This window comes from Lolium rigidum, chromosome 4, assembly GCF_022539505.1.
Source record: "Lolium rigidum isolate FL_2022 chromosome 4, APGP_CSIRO_Lrig_0.1, whole genome shotgun sequence".
NCBI lineage: Eukaryota > Viridiplantae > Streptophyta > Magnoliopsida > Poales > Poaceae > Lolium > Lolium rigidum.
Window position 1 is genome coordinate 229,812,989 of NC_061511.1, and position 16,971 is coordinate 229,829,959.

The window sequence follows — 16,971 nt, forward strand, 5'->3', positions numbered from 1 at the left end:
ACCCTCGCCCTCGCCGTCGACGTGCGCGCTCCTGAGACCGACCTGGCGCAGGTGCTGCTCGCAGTACCTGTGCCGTCGTCTCCGTGCCGTGTTGCTGTGGTGGTGTTCGTGCTCGTCGGCGTAACGCCGGCGCCTACCCTGGCTTTGCAGCTGCTATGGCCGCGCGAGCACTGCCTCGCCATGCCATAGCCTCTGCCACCAGGCGCATGTAAGTGTGTGCTGCTTCTCCTCCTTCTCCTTTCCATGACTGAGCTCCTCCCAAGCTACTGTGCTTCTTCCTCCTTTTGTTCTACTGCTCTCTGATGATCCTATGATCATACAGATCCCTGCAATAGCTACCTGAGCTATATGTGCTTCTATTTTCTGTAAATTATGGCCCATCTACAAATTTCTGGTACTGGCCAGTGTTGCTTTGCTTCCTTTGCCTGCCATTTGTTGCTTGTCTGCTGCTCCTAGCATGCTCTGGTATTGCTATGCTACTCTGTACTTGCTTACAAGCTTGCTATGCTATGCTGTTCATGCTTATGAGCTTGTTATGCTTACTGGCAATCCATACTTGCTTGTCTAGGTGTGCTGCTGTGCATCAGTGACACTTGTGAGTGCCAGTGGTGCCTGTGAGGTGCTTCTGTGCCTCCTGTGTAAGCTATTGATCCATTTGATCAATTCAATGTCAGTGATGTCTTACTGATTAATACTGTGGCTAAGTGATTCAATTTCCTTGTGATGCTGATGCTCAAGCATCACTATGCTGTTGCTTACTTAAGCTACTGGACTTGCTCCAGTGGCTAGGGTACAGTGATTAAACTGTGTTGCTTAATAGCATGTTACTGTCAGTGCTAAGCATGGATCTTGATAAATTCATGCTTGTATTAATTAAATTATGATGAACTGCTTATGCAGTAATGATTTAAATAACTTGCTTGCAAATGATTTGGCTATTCATGAGTGTTTAGCAAGCAATTGAACCTGAATCCATTCCTGGATAATGATGTGCTAGGTTTGGCTTCCTTTTAATTGATGCTAAGTGTGATGTGACCTCAGTAGCCTTGCTACTGATTGGTTGCTCACTTAGTTAGTTGGATCTTGTGGCTACTCAACCTTTGCTTGCATATTTGGGGATCATACTTGATATGAATGCCAATATGCCTGCCTGATGAAAATCTAGGGTTACTGATGGTTCATAGCTTAGGATTTACTGTGTAGTCTTAGCTGCTAATCCTTGCCATCTACTGGTGCTATCTGTGCATCTAATCTGGCTAGTGTGTGCATCTGTGCATATGTGCTAGTTTCTGTGTACAGGATCTGTACCTAGATGCTTTAAATTTTTAGTAGCTTTTGACTGGCAGTAATCCTTGGTGAAAACCAAGTGATGATCTACCCCCTTTTGAGCATCTTCTCACTCCCATGATTATATCATGCTCATATGATGGATCAGATCCACTGGATCTGTCCAGGAACTTGGTATACCTTGTTCCAGCTCCTAGTATGAAATATTTTGTTGTTGCAGTCTTGTGGTTTGTGCAAAGCCCTTCACCTCCAGATTCTGGTTGATCCTCTAGGTCACCATGATTTCTGATGGCTGAGGTTTTGTGTGTGTTGGTGCTGTTCTTGAGCAAGAACTGGATGAACTATGTGTTGCTCTAACTTCACCCTTACTTGGTGAATCTTATCTGGTCGACTGTGCACTGGTTCTAGGGTTTGTAATCCTTTTATATCATCTCTACTTTTACTCTGGCCATGACACACAAGGCCTGGTTACTTTGTGACTCATCCCTTGCATTGCCTTGCTGTTGCTTGGTTAGCAACAGCCTTCATATGTGGAAACTTGAGCCCCTTGTGGCCTGCTCAGTGTTGGTCTGCCTATTCCTATCTTGTGCTGTCCAGGTTTTGGACAAGCACAAGTGTGCAGTGTCAAATTTTACTGTCCAAACTAAATTTCAGTGATTGTTGTTAACTGTCCAAACTGAATTTCTAATACTTATATTCTGGCTAGTACCTGTTATTTGTTTTGCAGGTTTGAAGGTGAATATGACCAGAAGATGTTCTTCCAGCATTTAGTCTAGGTTTTAGTTTAGGAAAATCTTGTAATTCTCCTTTTTTTATTTCTGTTTTTTTTTAATATACATCAATTCTTGTATCAAGAATATTGTAAAGACTATGTATTCTGTGTTGATGATCAATAAAGCTCAAGTTTTTGTTTATGAGCTTTTGATTTATGTAATGTTTAAATTCTGAATTAAATATTGTATTTAATATTCAATTTAAAATTCAAAGTCATTTGAATTTATAAGTTGTGTTTGAATTATGAGTTCATTATTTATATTGCTCAATGCTTATTGTTCAATGTATTAACACTTGTCAAATAAATTCATTCCCCAAATCAACAAGATACAAAAGAGATCATGTCGAAATTACTCTAACTCACATTGCCTAACCCTAAATGCAAAATGAGAGAGAACCTCGATCCCTCTTAGGTTTAGTTGCAATAAGGCGCGAAAATTTCCCCCGTTTTGCGATGAAATGCACATCCCATTTCTAAATCTACCCTTCGTTGTTCCTATGTTCTGGGTTATTACAATGTGCCAACGTTGAATGTTGGCAATCTCTCAATAAGATCATCATGCTCAACTGCACGTTTGTCTTTCTTTCTCTTGGCAACTGACTTGCTTCGACCCCTAGCTGAACTTCCTGGAACACTGCCCTGAGCTGCTCTGCTAGGCATGCGAGAGCTAGTGCGGCACCCTAGAGGCCTCGCTTGCCTACCTCTCTTGGAGGCAGTTCCATGGCTATCATCACTTGAATCACCTGTGAATGAGCAAATAGAGCGAGGATAGCAGTGGGATAAGTGTACATGTCATCAGGAATAATGAGGCCAACGAGTATAACATATGTTCAAGTGTTTTGACGAATTTATGCGAAAGACTGGGCTACCCGGCGTACGGACCGGTCCAACCGGACGAGAGACCGTCTGTCATCCGGTCGACCGGGCTACGCGTCGGACCGGCCGGTGTGAGGGCCGGTCAAAATCATGCAAAAACTCATATACTTGTACATATACTACAACATTGTAGAGTGGAACATGTGCATAGTGGTGTGAGACACTCTAATGGCATGAGGACTTTTAGACAAACCCTAACCCTAACCCTAATTTTCGCAAATTTCCTCAAAAATATGCAATGTGTGAGGAAAACGAGAAGGAGGGAGGAGGGAATTACCCGAAGACATGGTTCTTCTTGCTCAAAGGAATAAGAAGAACAGAAGTGAAAGCTTGAGGGCCAAATCCTCAAGATCTCCAAGTGTGGCTTGAGAGGGACCAAATCCCTTGGTGGAGATGATCCAATGTGCCCGATCTATGGTGGGGTGAAGTTTGAGAGGGTTCTAGTGGTGGGAAAGCCCTATGGAGAGGTGGAGATGAAGGAGGCGGCGTCATGGAGTCTATGGTGGAGGGGGGAAGTGAGGAAGAAGACCCCCAAGGGGTAACCTCCTCCCAACTTAATCAGACGCACGACCGGCGCGCTGCCCGGTTGATCGGGCCAGTGACCGGATGGCCCGGCGCTGAGGCCGGTCCGACCGGACCATTGACCGGCCAACTCTGTTTTTCCTCGTTTCGCCCCTATTTTTTGTGCAATTTTGTGTGTGTGCTCAGAAGATGACATGTACATATAGATAGATAGATGTATGATGAGATGAGCACAGACATGGGGTAGGAAACACAAGGTTTTCTAGGCATACCCATTGGAGTGAAATCCAAACAAGATGTAAATAGCAACAATGAGCATGATTCAAAATATATCAAGAATCATAAATCATTTTGAAATATTTTTTGAAATAAGATCATTTAGCCTTATATAGTCAAATCAATTTGCAATTGGGGCTTAATGAGGGGCGGGGGATTACTCCCCCTATGGTAAAGCGCAAATGTCATGAGATCTCGAAGAGACATGCTTGGGTCCATATAGTGACATTGGGTCTATTTATGTCTGATCCTGTTAGTTGTGTTGGTCTCTAGGAGGCTGATAAACACTACTTTTGTGCATATCTCACCGTTGTGCTGGCCTCTAGGAGGCTTTTGAACACTGCTTTTGGACATGGGGAGTCTGCCCCCAGGTTTAGGCAAGCGTCTTACCACTCTGACGCTAGATTAGGAACTGTGAAGTACTCTGTTCGATGTGTATAAGTGTTTGTTGTGCTTATGATCGTGTTTGAGCTGTTTGTGTGCCGTCATATGATGGTAAGGTCACCATATTTGAATGTGGGGAGGAGAAGCTCTTGTCAGGGAGCCCAAAATGACAACCAAACACATGTGTTGTGGCTGAACAGAGATGGAACGCTGTCTCCAGACAACCAAACAATTTGCAATACTGTTCGGGTCGGTGCAGCACAGGCTACCAAACGATGGCCCAAAAGTGGCCGGCGGCCCGTTCGCAACACGCAGGGATGCCCATCTCGCTGCGCCAGACATGCACGATTTCGGTCCAGGCAACCAAACACGCCCTAAGTGAACACCGAATCTCCTCCCATCCTCGTACCCAAGGCCTTAGGGCTGTCACGGCGAAATACTCCCATGCATGTTCAGCGCGGAGGTTCACTTTTCGCACCGCCTTTGCTCCGTTGCTCTTGCTCGTCGAGACGGCTAAATCGCATAGCCTCAGTTAAGTTGGACTGAAAGTCTGAAACAACATTGTGTGGAGTGGCATCAGTTGGTACAGTTTCAGCTATCGAGGAGACGGGCGCACGGCGGGCAACCTCAGCCTCCTCGTATTCCGTAATAAACGCGTGCGCACGAAAACGAGGAGACGCATAATAATGAACCATGATGGCTCATTTTTCACGTCTATTTACACAGGTGCGTGGGTCGGGAATCTACGCTCGTCCATATTTCCAATCTTTCCTTCTTCCACTTCCTGGTTCGATCATCTTTCCATGTCATTCGCAGGCGTATCCTTGATCCGCGACGGCAGGCTATGGCCTTCCGCGTCGGCCACCAACGATGCCGGCGCCGCCAGTGGGTACCACCTGCTCGTGGTCGAAGGCTACTCGCGTACCAAGGCCGACGTCCTCACTGGGAAATACATCGAGTCTCGCTCTTTTAGAGTCGGAGGGTACCTCTGGTTTCTCAAGTACTACCCCAACGGCCAGGCGTCGGGCTACGCGGACTTTATCTCCGCTTCTCTGATCCTTGCCCAGGATGTTGCAACGCCCGTAAAGGCGAAGTACGAGTTTTCTTTCATCGACCGGGCAGACAAGCAGGGGCCATCGCTTATTGGTCTTTCGGGCTTATATGACTTCGCTGAAAAATCTCACGGTAGGTGCTCCACCGAATTTGTAAGGAGGGATGACTTCGAGAATTCGGAACATCTCAAGGATGACAGTTGCACCATCAGGTGCGATGTTGTCGTCATCGAAGACGTCAATGCCAAGGCCACGGCTTCACCGTTCGTCACGGTGCCACTGCCTGACATGCAGCGGCACTTCGCCGACCTCCTGGCGTCCAAGGAAGGCGCGGACGTGACGTTCAAGGTCGGTGGAGAGAAATTCTCCGCACACCGGTGCGTCCTCGCGGCACGGTCTAGAGTCTTCAAGGCCGAGCTTTTTGGCCCGATGAAGGAGGGCGCATCAGCAGCGGGTGCCATACATGTAGAGGACATGGAGGTTCAAGTTTTCAGGGCAATTCTTGCGTTCATTTACAATGACTCGGAACCAGAGCTGGAGAAGGGAGATGATGAAGATGTGATTTGGCAACAGCTACTTGTTGCGGCGGATAGGTATGATCTCCGGCGGCTGAAGCTCATGTGTGAAGATAATCTGTGCGGGTTCATCAATGTGAACACCACGACGGCCATCCTGGCTCTAGCTGAGCGCCATGGTTGTGATGGGCTGAAGAAGGCGTGCTACGATTTTCTGGCCACTCCAGGAAATGTTAAGGCTGTCGTGGCCACTGATGGCTTCGACCATCTGATCAGCAGCTTCCCATCTGTTGTCAAGGAGTTGATGGTCATGCTTGCTCCTTAGACTACTCATAGTGGGAGTAACATAGGTAGTAACATCACATATCTCAAGACATTTTGGTGATATGGCATGATAATAAATGATGAAAGAGAGTGAGGTGGTAACTAGCTATGTTACAATAACATCACACTTTCCAAAACAACATGAGTCTACAACATAATAAATATTAGTTTGCATGACACAACACAAATGTTACTTTCCACTATGAAGGTAGTAACATAGAGTAGGTGCATGTTACTACTCTATGTTACTCCCCTCGCTACCGGCTAAAATTGGGATTGTGACTCTACTGAATCTTCACTGGACCTGTTTGTTGTCCGGTCATGATTTTTTTTTTTTTTTTTTTTTTTTTGGTTTTCACCGTGCTAGAATGTTTCTGCTGAATTGGTTAGTGCTGCAAGTCATCTTTGCTCAATTTCTCTCTTCAATACTACTCAGCGAGTATGTGGCATCGATTTTGCCACTACATTGTTGTTGACTGAATGTTTCATTATCTTCAAAATTTTATTTGGAAACAAAGCCCTATTTTCACTTCAGTTAAAATGGCTGTTATCTCTACATGCCTAAAGCCCCATAGCTGCAATATCTCATAGTGGCTGTGTACAATCACTATAAGGGGGGAAACATTTTACAAAACCAACTGCAAATTCTTTAAACACAACCGCAAGACTGTACATGGCTGTCTCACTTACCTAGAGGGAGACATAGGCTTGATAATATTCTGTGTAAATGTATCCCTCAGTGTGTCGTCTCATGATATTAAACCACTAGCTTCATAGAACACAAAGCTTTGTAATTGGCAACACTCTGTTACATTTTGCCAACTCTACGAACCACTCCTATGAACTGTGTATGTATTCCTTGATTATCCTCATCGAGTTTTGCAATATAGATCCACAACTAAAACCTTGGGTGCGGGTGCATTTTCCATGGCGTGTAGCAGGAATTCAAGTTGACCCGCCCGTGGACGCCATAAATCCCATGACATGTAATTTTTTGAGAATTGAGATAAGTTGTTGACATCCTGGAAGGCTTCTGATAGACTCTCGACCATAACGAGGAAGGGTGAAATTGCAGCAGATAGGCGAAATAGCATGACTCTTACTGAACAGATAGTACTAACGAAATGATATATAACTGCTGGGCCCTTTTAGCGCGAAATATTGGGCTTTCCCGATGTGAACCGGGCCCAGCATCAGGAAAACAGGCCGTTTGGTCCATAGACTTCTCTACCTCGACCCCGTCCAGCGCCGCCCGTCTCACCTGGTCCAGCGCCGCCTCCCTTTCATTCCCCGTCTCACCTGGTTCAGCGCCGCCTCCGTCCCCCTTCCAGCGCCGCCTCCGTCCCAGCCCAGCGCCGCTCAGGCTACATTCCCCGTCCAAGTGTACTATATCATTTCTCACCTGCTGGTACGTTCATCTCGCCATGTCATTCGCGGGCGTATCCCTGATCCAAGACGGCAAGCTATGGCCTTCAACGTCGGCCAACAACGACGCCGGCTCTGCCAGTGGGTACCACCTGCTCGTGGTCGAAGGCTACTCGCGCACCAAAGACGCCCTCAACGGCTATTACATCGAATCTCGCTCCTTCAGAGTCGGAGGCTATCTCTGGCTTCTCCGCTACTACCCGAATGGCTCGTGGGGCAACGCCGGCTTCATCTCCGCCTCTGTTATCCTTGCTCAGCATGTTACAATGCCCGTAAAGGCCAAGTACGAGTTCAGCTTCCTCGACCAGGCCGAGAAACAGGGGCCATCACACATTCGCAAGAGTGAAGCATATGACTTCCTTTTAACCACCGGGAATCCCACACCCGTTCGTAAACGGCCGTTCAAATTTGAACTTTGCTGGTTATATCGAGAGGGATTTCATGATATGGTTAAAAGGGTTTGGGACAGACCGGTCGGGGGGAGTACGCCCATTTTGAGATGGAATAATAAAATGCGTTCTATGCGCAAACATCTATCTGGTTGGGCTGCCCATACGGCTGGTATTCTTAAAAAAGAGAAGTCTCGCTTATCAACCGTGATTGATGAGCTTGAGGCTGTTACGGAGACTAGACCCCTGTCTACACATGAGATTGAGCTTAAAAATCAATCCAATGAACAGATGGCGGGTCTTCTTCGCGAAGAGGAGCTCAAATGGTATCAACGATCCAAAGCTCAATTCATCTTGGAAGGAGACTCGAATACGCGGTATTTCCATGGCTTAGCTAATGGGAGACACCGGAAAAAACGTATTCACTCTCTTATTCAAGATGAAGGGTTGATTGAAGGCCATGAGCAACTCAAGTCTTACATTACTAATTATTATAAGGGTCTGTTTGGTCCTCCGGAGGAAAGTACTTTCTCTCTTAACGAGGACTTAACGGATGATATACCCCAAGTTTCTTTGGAAGAAAATGGCTTGCTAACCGCACCTTATACCGAGGAAGAGGTTAAGAAGGCAGTTTTCCAAATGGAATGTAACAAAGCACCGGGTCCGGATGGGTTTCCAGCAGAGTTTTATCAAACTTTCTCGGGATACTATTAAATCGGACCTTCTAGATTTGTTCAGTGATTTACACATTGGACAACTAGAATTATTTCGTCTAAATTTTGGTGAAGTTATCTTGTTACCGAAAATTAATGAGGCAGTAAAGGATCCAACAATATAGACCCATTTGCCTATTAAATGTAAGTTTCAAGATTTTCACGAAAGTGGCCACCATTAGACTTAATACGGTTGCAGATCATGTTGTTTTACCATCGCAGACAGCCTTTATGCAAGGAAGTAATATCCTTGATGGAGTGGCGGTTTTGCATGAGACGGTACATGAGATGCATTCTAAGAAATTAAATGGGGTTATTTTAAAGCTTGATTTTGAGAAGGCGTATGATAAAGTTAAATGGTCTTTCCTTCAACAGACACTCAGGATGAAAGGTTTTTCGCCTGAGTGGCGAGCTCTAATTCATGACTTCGTGTATGGAGGTAGTGTTGCAATCCGGGTTAATGATGACACCGGACACTACTTCCAAACACGAAAAGGGCTACGCCAGGGAGATCCGCTATCTCCGATGTTATTTAACATCGTAGCGGATATGTTGGCGGTACTCATAGAGAGAGCCAAGTCTGATGGTCAGATTGAAGGTGTGATTCCACATCTGGTTGATGGTGCCTTATCTATCCTTCAATACGCTGATGATACAATTCTGTTTATGGATCATGATCTTGAAAAAGCTCGAAATCTGAAATTAATTTTAGCAGCTTTTGAGCAATTATCGGGATTGAAAATTAACTTCCATAAAAGTGAATTGTTCCGCTTCGGTAATGCCCAAGACGATGTAGCTCTGTATACGAGTTATTTGGTTGTGGGCAAGGCCAATTTCCGATTCGCTATTTGGGTATTCCGATTCACTATCGGAGACTGACAATTGCGGAATGGAAATTAGTGGAAGAAAGATTACAAAAACGCCTCAGTAGTTGGAAAGGTAAATTGTTGTCCCTGGGTGGAAGATTGGTACTCATTAATTCAGTACTAACTAATATGGTACCGTATATGTTATCATTCTTCATCCTACCAAAAGGAATTCTGCATAAACTCGATTATTATCGATCCGGATTCTTTTGGCAAGGGGACAACGAGAAAAAGAAATATCGGCTGGTTAAATGGAGTATAGTTTGTAGTCCCAAAGATCAAGGAGGGCTTGGAGTTCATGACCTGAAGGTCAAGAATTCAGCTCTTCTGGGTAAATGGCTTTTTAAGCTACTTACTGAGGATGGGATTTGGCAAACTATACTTCGGAGAAAATACATCGGCTCGAAGACATTATCTCAGGTAGTTTGGAAACCTGGGGATTCACACTTCTGGGCTGGTCTTATGGCGACAAAAAATGTTTTTTTTCGACATGGGACTTTCTCCATTAAGAATGGAGCGCAGATACGTTTTTGGGAAGATGCTTGGCTAGACAATGCACCCCTATGTGAACAGTATCTCGCTTTGTATAGAATTGCGCGTCGCCAAGGTGATACCATTGCAACCGTAATGGCTACCTCACCCCCGAATGTGACGTTCAGACGGGTTTTACTAGGACAAAGGCTCGTGGCATGGAACAACCTAATTCGAGAGGCTTGGAGATATTCAGTTATCGCCGTAACCAGATGAATTTCGATGGAACCTCCACGTAGATGGTTCTTTTTCTGTAAAATCTTTATACAATGCGATGCTACTTTCTGATTTACCAGTTGATAATAATAAGAAAATTTGGAAGATGAAGATACCATTAAAAATTAAATTTTTTGGATGGTATCTTCGTCGAGGGGTTATTCTCACCAAAGACAATCTTGTTAAGCGGAATTGGCACGGAAGTACACGATGTGTTTTTTGTCATCATGATGAAACTATCAATCATTTATTCTTCCAGTGCCAATTTGCGAGATCTATATGGTCAGTCATCCAAGTAGCGTCTACCTTGTATCCTCCGACTAGTGTCGCTAATGTCTTTGGCAATTGGCTTTATGGTATCAGCTCAAGGTTTAAAATGCTTCTTAGGATCTGGCTATGTAGAAATGACAAGATCTTTAACGATAAAAATTGCTCTTTGTTGCAGGTTATCTACAGATGCACAGGTATTCTCCGTTCGTGGTTACCTCTTCAGCGTGTGGAGAACCGAGACCTGTTTACGGAGGTCTGTACACAGTTGGAGGATACGGCGAGGGATACTTTTTCCCTATATGGGTGGCAGCATAGTCTACGGATAGTTGCTCCACCTAGCTCTTAGGCGTTATATGATTCATCGTTCCGATATGTATTTCGCCTATTTTTGTTTTTCTGCAACTTTGGTCACTTGAGACAACAAACGGCTGTGTGCATCCTGGTTATGCAGAGGCTGGATGTAAAAAAAATATGACTTCCGTGCCAAATATAGTGGTATATGCTCAGCCGAGTTTATAAAGAGGGATGCCCTGGAGAACTCAAAGCACCTCAAGAATGATAGTTTCACCATCAGGTGCGATGTCCTCGTCATCGAGAATGCTGACGCCAAGGGCTCCGCTTCACAGTTCGTCACGGTGCCACCGCCCGACATGCAGCGTCACTTCACCGATCTCCTGATTGCCAAGGAAGGCACGGACGTCACGTTCAAGGTCGGTACCGAGGCGTTCGCCGCGCACCGATGCATCCTCGCGGCCCGGTCTAGAGTCTTCAAGGCTGAGCTTTTTGGCCCGATGAAAGAGGGCAGCATGATGACTGCTGACGCCATAACTGTAGACGACATGGATGCTCGAGTTTTCAGGGCAATGCTTGAGTTCATTTACAGTGACTTGGAGCCAGAGCTGGGGAAGGAAGATGATGAAGGTGTGATGTGGCAGCACCTGCTCGGTGCGGCGGATAGGTATGATCTCCAACGGCTGAAGCTCATGTGTGAAGATAAGCTGTGCAGGTTCATCGATGTGAGCACCACGACGTCCATCCTGGCTCTAGCTGAGCGCCACAGTTGTGACGGGCTGAAGAAGGCGTGCTACGATTTTCTGGGTGCTCCGGGGAAGCTGAAGGCTGTCGCGGCCACTGATGGATTCGATCATCTGATCACGAGCTGCCCCTCTGTTATGAAGGAGTTGATTGCCATGCTTGCGCCTTAGTGTTCATATCTTTACATTCCAGTTGTTATCTACCGGTTCAAATTGCGTTTGTGAATTTGCTGAATCTTTATTGGACTTGCCTGTTGTGTAGTCATTATCTTTTGGTTTTCCCCGTGATAGAATGCTTCTGATGAATTGGTAAGTGCTGCATCATCTGTGGTCAGTTTCTCTATTCCTTACTAGTATGTGGTATCGATTTTGTCTCCACATTTTGTTACCTGAATGTTACATTATCTTCAAATTTTAATTTAGAAACAAGGCCCTCATTTTCACTTTTCAGTTAAAATGTCTGATACTCGTCAATTCCATCTCCACAGGCCTAAAGCTCAATAGTTGCAACTGAGGGCATCACATTGTACTGGTTAATTTACTGTTTGTTTCAATTGGTGCGTGGCTGTGTATAGGCACTATGAGGAGGAAAACATTTGACAAAAGCAGCTGCAAATTCTTTAAACACAACCTCAAGACTGTACTTGATTGTCTCGTTTACCTAGAGGGAGACGTTGTTTTGATAAAATTCTATATTTACATGAATCGCTCGGCATGTTGTCTCATGATATTAAACCACGCTTTAGAGAACACAAAGCTTTGTAGTTGGTAATAATCTTTCACGAAGGTGCATTTTGCCAATTCTACGAACCACTCCTGTGAAATATGTTTGTATTCCTTGATTATGCTCATCAAGTTTGCAACATGGATCCAGAGTTAAACCCTGAGTGCGGGTGCATTTTCCACGGCCTGTAGCAGGATTTCAAGTTGGCCCGTGGACCGCATAAATCTCATGACATATAAATTCTTGAGATTGTTATATGCTGAAATCCTGGAAGGCTTCTGATAGGATGCTGTCTATTATGAGCAACGGCGAAACTACCAAACTGCAGCAGATAGGGCAAACAAAACGATGAGCAGATTTATCATCTTCTAACAATGGTAATAACTACCCGCAAAAAAAAAACAATGATAATGATGACTTATAAACAAAGCTTTATCTGGCAGCAATTTAGCTATTGGGTAGTTTAGTTAATAAAAATCAATGATTAAATGTGAGCAACAAAACTGTTTATGATTGCTTGCTTAACCGTTGAAAAGGCCAGAGAGAAATGCATACATACATGTTCCTGAAGCAGGCCATCATGGTTTTTTTTACCAGAAGCATAAATTTGAGGCTCAACAAAATTTGAAACGAATAATGATAGAATCTTGAAAGTCTGAATATAACACACATATGAAATAGATGACGGCTACTAGCAAAGTAGGGTAAGGTGAACATGAGGTCCTTACATTCAACTCAAGCTTTTTAGTAAGTACCACAGCTCTAAAATAAGAGGCTAAAGAGAGAATGTTGCCAGCATCTTCATCAACGATAATTATATCCAGCTGCAAGTACTTCAGCTGGGGAAACTTGCAGGGGTTCTCTAGCAACCCAGGCGTTTGTTAAAGGTTACAATAAGAAATATGCAAGATGAAAACTCAAATAATGACACAACAGATGGGACATCAAACCTTCAATGGAGTAGTAGCTAACAGATGGGACATCAAACCTTCCATTAAGATGAAGGTGCACATCTTTCAGCTCTCGCCATTGTCAATAGAATGCCACTCCCCTCTGTACACGGAAAAGTTTTGAGCTTCTTGGCATCACGTCACACGGTCACAGTATGCAATATGCAAGTGCAGCAGGCAAGACAATATCCTTTCACCTCAGCGATCGGCTTTACACAGCCATGAGCCAACAAACTCTACGATAACCAGCATATCCCTATGATTGTATTTTAGATACAACAATTGCATTTAACAAGCATCTCTATTCAGAAGATACAGCATAGTACAAGATCTAACTGATATAAGCACACTAACTGTATATAAACCGGCCCTGCAGGTCCTGGCGGATTGGAGACTACTCTGTAACGGTCAAACACCTATAGCTTTGGACGCAAGGACGCCGAGGTTTGAGAGTGGGGCTTGATGAAATTCAGCACGAGTGAAGTCAGCTCTCGCTCATGGCCTGTGTACCGATGGTTGGCTCCCGCAACTATGTGCAGCTCGTGGTTTGGGATGTTCGCAGCGAACATCAGGGCGTCTCCTGCTGGGACCGTTTCATCTTTCAAGCCATGGACTGTGAGAACCCTGCAGTTTGGTGCATGGTTTTCTCAAGGCTCGGGCTGTCCATGCCAGTTTATTCAGTCAGGTGTAAGAAAGTACTAGCTTAGAACCTGCAGTCTTTGCTGATGGAGCGGCTCGAAAGGAGGGTGTCGGTGCTCAGCCGATCTCGTAGACTCTCATCTGTAACTCGGTACTCAAATTGCCCTGCATAAGTGCATAACAACGGAAATGTTGCAGTAAGGTAAGCATAGCATGGGACTGTCATCCGCAAAATTAATCTTTCAGCTACAATATTTTGCAGATTTAGTATATGAACATAAGCAGAGACACAGAATAATTATCCAGCCTATGGTTCACATAAGCATGATGGTGCTTACAAGTAACTCGCTAAGCCGTGCAATTTGGTGCATAAATAAGTATGGGTACCAGAAATAAAGGATTGCCTTGGCCATATCTTCATCTTGTTAATTGGTTTCACCAGGTAAAACCTGTCTGCAGACACACTACCAGAATTGACACGACTATTTTACTTGGAAACCTTGGTAAAATTTCATTGATCCATATACATGTCATAGGCTCAAGATTTGTAGTTAATTTAACGAAATAAATTTCATGGGAGACTTAGTGAAAATAAATGCCAATATCAAGTGTAGCAAACTTGCACCTTTTTTATTCCTGACATCTATGTATCCATCTTTCTTTATTCTCTGCATGAAGTTCTTCCCCAGTCGCCCATCGATACCTTGCTCTAAGGCAAAGCGGCCAGAAATATTCACAATGGCGGCAACATCATGGTACATTGAAGCATACAAAAGCACAGCATTTCCTCCTAAAAGCCAGAAATAGAAGGCATGAAGTATAGAAAGTGAACTGTCGAAAGTAACATAATTAAAAAGCATGGGAGGCACGTACATTTACACGAGAAAGACATGATATCAGCATATAATACAGGATGCATCGAATAGTAAGGGATTACTTTCATTTATGCATGAATAAGTTGTAGAGGTTTTTCTACAAGGCAGCAAACACGGGAGACAATAAACAAAGTATGAGTACGTGCGAACTATTGAATTCAAATGCATGTTAACAGGGCTATCACTAGTGTGCAGTATGTACACACAGGAATACAGCAAAAAAGCTTGATATGTATATAAACATCATTTTCATATGGCCGAAGGGTTACCTGCCTTTGCTATGACCAACAAGGGCAATTATGTCATACTTCTGTTCTGCGAAGTAAGATACTACAGAGCGCAAGTCATCTGCCTCTTTTCGGTAGTTTCCATATTGGAATACACCCTCGCTTTCCCTGTGAGAGAGATAAAGAGCACCTAATTCAACAATGGTACACAAATCGAATGTAGCAGCCAGCAACAAAGTACTCAAAGGACATTGTGTTATGAATAAAAATTGATGTGAAAAATTATGGGTGTTGCTATCCGCTACTTGCTGAAGATGTACAAACTGCATGAAGATGCCTATCCCCACCTCACAAACATTCTAATTCAACGCCAAAAGTGAAAGTCTGCATTATGAATGCTATGATGCTACACCATAGCTACTACAATGTTGTCACAAGAAGCTTACCCATTTCCAGCAAAATCGAACCGAAAAACATTAACTCCTTCGCTTGCTAGTGCAGCGGCAAGGTCGACCAAGATACTGTCATCCTGCAAGCCATTACAGAGTAAGACAGTCATATAAAGATGAAAACCAAAAACAGTGAAAGTAAGAATCTTAGACAGCTCAAGTTCATACCTGATTAAATATATGAAAGACATAAACGGTACAGACTTGCCTTTGTAGCTCGGAATCCATGACAGAGGATCACGAGCTCCTTCGAACATGCTTCATGCAATAAACCAACAAGCTTCTCCCCAACTTTGTTCGAAATGAGAATTCTTCGTCCACAAAAAACTGTATACCATACACCACGTTCCAAGTACAAATCAAATTCAGAATACAAAATATAGTCGGCAAATAGGATCAGAGGGATCCTTAATATTTGAACTAAACCACGACACTTATTATGGATTAGAGGGAGTACTATATTACAAAGTATAAGTTGATTCTTTGACAGTGAAATAGCAAGGCAATCAGATGCATATGATCCTTGTCATGATTGTCAGTAGATAATCTTCAAAAAACCTGTTATAGGTGGTCAACTAAGACGCACATGTGCATGTCTGGAAACAAATATGGATGTCATGAAAAATACATTCTTCTGCTCTTCAGCAAACTAGTGACGCGAATGTTCAACTGCGCGAACTCCAACTTGGCGAGCTACAGCCTCCTAAAGCTCCTCATAAAATCATCTAATTAAGAGTAAACATCACAAAATCACAAAATTCTAAAAATATATCTAGTTTTCATAGATGAGATCACATTATGGTCAGACTGAATCCACTGCACAACCTGACATTTCCTCGAAGAGCCCCTACTGTCTAAAACCTAGAGACCTGGCCAAATTACCACATAGACATTCGGATGCTAGCGGAGATAGTAAAAAACGTATCCATATAAACCCGAAAAGGTAAAATTAATCACCTAAACTCCGAATTTTGGACTAGGCGAGTGGAATTTCCGGATCTTATTCTACACCGGTCCGGGTCGAAAGAAGCTTAGCTACTGTGACCAATACAGGAAGGATCCACCCGAAACCCTATTCAGAGAGAGAGAGAGGAGAGGGATTTGCACCTGGGGACTGCGGGGATTTCTCCGGAGGCATGGATAGGCAGCGGACGGCGGGCGCCGGCGATTGACACAGCCGGAGACCGGAGTCAAGCTGGACCGCGCTGAGCTTGCTTGCCTCACCCCGTGCAGTGCCGCAGTGGGCTTTGAGTGGGCCTCCTTGCTTGCACACGACCCAGTTGTTTTTGTCTAAACGACATTTTCTTTGGACAGAGCTGGGGGACCCTAGCCCGGGTCCAATGCTGATCATTTTTTTAACTTTAAATTTCCGCATTTGCTCTATGCAGCAAAAAAAAGTTCCTGTATTTGTTTTTGGTGCAGCAAAAATTGATTCACCATGAAATAAAAGAAAATGACTAAGCTCGTCTTTGAGCTATTGTAGCAAAATTGATCTCGTTGAAGACATCGTCAAAGACCGAATATCCTGTAGCAACCATGTTGTGAAATTGTAGCAAAATGTCAAAAAAGTCGCAGCAAAAAAAATCCACATAGAAGATACCTCAAAGACCTCGTCGGAGACATAAACGGAGACCTGGTAGCAAAAAAGTTAT

At 44.1% G+C, this 16,971-nt stretch overlaps 3 protein-coding genes across 4 annotated transcripts in view; 2 read left to right on the forward strand and 1 right to left on the reverse strand.

Annotated features, from left to right (window-relative positions):
- LOC124707228 (uncharacterized protein YfhR-like) overlaps positions 1-16,502 on the reverse strand; it is a 39,326-nt gene extending 22,824 nt beyond the window's left edge. Inside the window, exons 1-7 of one of the 2 annotated variants that reach the window (XM_047238890.1) lie at positions 16,427-16,481; positions 15,528-15,646; positions 15,317-15,399; positions 14,917-15,038; positions 14,394-14,558; positions 13,840-13,933; positions 13,321-13,753 (exon numbers count right to left, since the gene is read on the reverse strand). In XM_047238890.1, coding sequence (XP_047094846.1) covers positions 13,546-13,753; positions 13,840-13,933; positions 14,394-14,558; positions 14,917-15,038; positions 15,317-15,399; positions 15,528-15,646; positions 16,427-16,457 — 822 coding nt within the window. In that variant the 5' untranslated portion in view covers positions 16,458-16,481 and the 3' untranslated portion in view covers positions 13,321-13,545. Of the gene's footprint in view, positions 1-13,320; positions 13,754-13,839; positions 13,934-14,393; positions 14,559-14,916; positions 15,039-15,316; positions 15,400-15,527; positions 15,647-16,426 lie in introns of those variants that run through there. The other variant, XM_047238892.1, reaches the window with a different exon arrangement.
- Positions 4,924-6,012, forward strand: LOC124707679 (BTB/POZ and MATH domain-containing protein 2-like). Its single transcript, XM_047239343.1, has 2 exons — positions 4,924-5,213; positions 5,331-6,012. Exons 1-2 carry the CDS (start codon positions 4,924-4,926, stop codon positions 6,010-6,012), a joined length of 972 nt encoding a protein of 323 aa, XP_047095299.1.
- Positions 7,436-11,653, forward strand: LOC124707227 (BTB/POZ and MATH domain-containing protein 2-like). Its single transcript, XM_047238889.1, has 2 exons — positions 7,436-7,696; positions 10,943-11,653. Exons 1-2 carry the CDS (start codon positions 7,436-7,438, stop codon positions 11,624-11,626), a joined length of 945 nt encoding a protein of 314 aa, XP_047094845.1. The 3' UTR covers positions 11,627-11,653.
- Positions 16,503-16,971: the final 469 nt, after the last annotated feature.

Bases quoted from the DNA above. Each gene is read 5' to 3' on its own strand.
- LOC124707679 (XM_047239343.1), top strand. From the start codon at position 4,924: ATGTCATTCGCAGGCGTATCCTTGATCCGCGACGGCAGGCTATGGCCT. The intron at 5,214-5,330 runs GTACGAGTTTTC...CGAATTTGTAAG, and splicing joins GCAACGCCCGTAAAGGCGAA to GAGGGATGACTTCGAGAATT.
- LOC124707227 (XM_047238889.1), top strand. From the start codon at position 7,436: ATGTCATTCGCGGGCGTATCCCTGATCCAAGACGGCAAGCTATGGCCT. The intron at 7,697-10,942 runs GTTACAATGCCC...GAGTTTATAAAG, and splicing joins CTGTTATCCTTGCTCAGCAT to AGGGATGCCCTGGAGAACTC.